The 3,310-nt window shown below is 30.0% G+C and overlaps 1 protein-coding gene across 2 annotated transcripts in view; it reads right to left on the reverse strand.

The window, feature by feature from the left end:
* Window positions 1-1,534, reverse strand: part of LOC132167511 (disease resistance protein RPV1-like) — an 11,020-nt gene extending 9,486 nt beyond the window's left edge. For both annotated transcript variants that reach the window (XM_059578508.1, XM_059578507.1), the window contains exon 1: window positions 789-1,534. In XM_059578508.1, coding sequence (XP_059434491.1) covers window positions 789-1,396 — 608 coding nt within the window. In that variant the 5' untranslated portion in view covers window positions 1,397-1,534. The remainder of the gene's footprint in view (window positions 1-788) is intronic.
* Between the last annotated feature and the right edge of the window lie 1,776 nt (window positions 1,535-3,310).

The raw sequence follows: 3,310 nt of genomic DNA on the forward strand, positions 1-3,310 counted from the left end.
CCAATGTGAAGTTTAAGCACCTGTTAATTTGTCAAAATATTCCTACAACCAGAGAAGAAGATAGGTATTTAAAAAGTATTTTGTATTTTCAGGGGCATTTTATCTTGCTAGTTGATGTATTTATTTTTCAGACTGAAAACAAAAAGGTTGGCAAACATATGGACTAGGGATCAATCAGGATGCCAAGCAAAGGGAAATCAAATTTCCATTGCCTACCACCCATTTAATTTTATCACAAACTAACATGGACGGGAATGGACCCAAAGACCAAAAAAATTCATCTCAAAATAAATTTCAACATTCTTACTTTTTATATCACATTAATCACTTTTTATTATTATTTAAAAAAAATCACTACAAAACAATTTTTTTTTACTTTTTTAATACAAAACGTTCTTACTTTTTTTTCTCACATCAATCAAATCTTCTACAGTTCCAATACACTCCCTTTTTTCAAGTCTTTTGCCAAACACACCCTAAATGTTTGAGTTTCAAGATCTTTTTCCGTGAAAATAATTGAGTTTAATTTCAAAATAACTTAAAGATTTGATCTGAGATCCAAAATTGCCTGTCACTATAAAACTCGTATTACTTTTTCTATAACCAAGTTAAATGTGGATCAGTAGTCATATAAAGTTAAATCGTCAATCTATTTTTAGCTAAACTTCAATTTAATTTTTATCAATTTTCGATTGACATTTAAAAGAAAAACAAAAGACAAAAAATAAAATAAAATATTAATAATAACGTTGCATAAAAAGCACAAGAGACAATAACATATATAATACCCGTTTGCAACGTCTTGGAGATCCCAGCCAGAAATGTTTGCAGCTTCGGTAAGAGCTGTTCTCCACTTGTGCACCCTCTCCATCTCCGCTTGAAACCGGTCTGCATGCCCAGCAAATGCTTCGGCAAAAGTTCCGGTTTGTTTTCGCACATCGGATGGGTTCACATCATAAAATATGGGAAGAAGAGTTTGGCTTATAGAATTCTTACAACGTACGATCTCCACAAGCTCATCAAGACACCAACTGGAAGAAGCATATCCTTTTGAAAAAACCACAATAGAAACCTTTGATTCTTGAATAGCTTTGCGCAGTTTGGTAGAGATGTACTCCCCTCTAGGAAGATCATCATCATCTCGGAATGTGCAAATTCCGGCATTCCTCAAGGCGGTGTAGAGGTGATCGGTGAAAGTTTTGCGAGTGTCTTCACCTCTGAAACTTAAGAAGACGTCATAATTCCAACGGATTTGAGCAGCCATGGATACGGAAATGCTTGCTGTAAACTTGACTGAAAAAGGAGGCTGTGTCTTGTGAGTTAAAAGGAGTCGGCTGTGTCCTGAATATATGATCAGTTTTTCGAGTAAAAGCAAAAGGAAGCCTGCAATATGCATCCACTTTCCTTCAATAGTTGTAGGCCAATCTTTTCCAGCTGTTTCCAATTACCATCCACTTTCCTTCAATAATTGTGGGGCAACTTGACACTACCACAATGTTGACGATGACCAAGACGAAGATTAAGCCAAATCTTGGAGGATAAGTTTTGTAGAAATTGAAATGACAAAAGTGAAGAGAAATATCATTTCCAAATTATTTCCCACTATATATATATATTAATGAGGGCAAGATTATGACGAAGCTAAAATTGATCATCCAAGTATTTTCTGCAATTTTTTAAGATTCTTTCACGCTTAGAATAGCCATACATAAATATATAAAACTATAAAATTAAAAAAATAAATAAATAAATAAAATTAAAAAAAAAAAAAAAAAAAGGAAGGCAGCCACCCTTTTTTTTTTCTTTTTTTTTTTTAAAAAAAAAATAATTTATAAGCTTTTTTTAGCTCATATATTTATAGTTTTAATATATTTATTTATTTCTAATTAAGAATGGCATGTATCATCATTCTATTGGTGATGACGTGATACACTAATGAAATCTGTCAAGTATTTTGACGGAATTTGATTATTGGAACTAAATTGTTATTTTGGCCTATTTCGATAATCTCTGAATTATTTTATTTTATTTTTTTATGTCATACGGATGAATTTGTAATTTAGGCCAACCGCATTAACTGATTTTGCATTTATATTTTTTTAGTTTAAGACTTTTTTAACTGTTTTTTATTTTTTTATTTTTTTATATGTTTAAGTTAATTTATAAGTGTTTTTTAAATTTTTATATATTTCTATTTTTTGTTTTAATTTTATTTGGTCTTTGGTTTTTTATTTTTTTTATTGAAACTACTGATACATTAATAAGTTTTTTTTTTTTAATTTGTTGAATTTTAAGGGTATTATATATAATTTTTGTTTATAAAATTATAGCATTTTGGTCATTTCAAGTTTTTTAATGAGGTTGAGTGATGGAATTGAGTTTTTAATAAATAAATGATAGTTTGATGTGGTCAAGTAGTAAGCTTAAGGCCCCACTTAAAGAGTTAACTACATGGCATATAAGCTTCAGCCTTCAGCACTGAAAAGTTGCTAAGATGGACCCATGAGATATGAAGGGTGGGGGATCTACCCACGTTCTTTTCGAACGTCAGTGCATTCACCAATCCAATTTAGAGCATGGATGATTCTAGAAAATCAAAAATAAAATTAGTACTTTATTCCATAATAATATTTCCATTCGTTTTAATTATATATTTTTATCTTTTTTTAAAAAAAAGATGTTTCACCAATTCACCATATATATATATATATAAGTGAAAACTTTTTCTTCTTTTTTTTCCCATCTTGTCACTTTTAAGAATATATATTGATAAAACTGCTCTATTATTAAAAAAACAAGAAAAAGTAACTAGCTGGATTTTATATTTCCATCAAAACCTAGCAAAGTGGGCAGGATGTAGGGGTGTCAAAAATTATCGAAAAATTGGAAGTGGAACCAGAAAACTAGGACACCAGAGTCCCGATTCCGATTTTGGTTTGAAAAATCCAAAAATTGGGTACCTGGGTTCCGGTACCAGTTTTTGGTACCCGGTTTTTACCGGGAATACCGGAACCGGTTTCCATTTTATTTAATAATATTTATATATATATATTTTACACTTAGGTTTAGGTTTAGGGTATTTTAAAAAATTAAATTTTTATTTCTAAGGCCCAAATAGGCAAAAACATTGATTTTTTAGAATTTTTGGACTTTTTTAGGTTTATTTTTTAATTATTTGGAATAATTACAACAAAGCCCTTTTAATTTAGACAAAGAAACTAATAGATTTTTAAAAAAATGGGCCAACTTATAAAAAAAAAAATTGGCTTATTTTAGGCCAAATACCTAAAATAAGCCCGAAAACCAATTT

This window comes from Corylus avellana, chromosome ca1 (genome assembly GCF_901000735.1).
Source record: "Corylus avellana chromosome ca1, CavTom2PMs-1.0".
Taxonomy (NCBI): domain Eukaryota; kingdom Viridiplantae; phylum Streptophyta; class Magnoliopsida; order Fagales; family Betulaceae; genus Corylus; species Corylus avellana.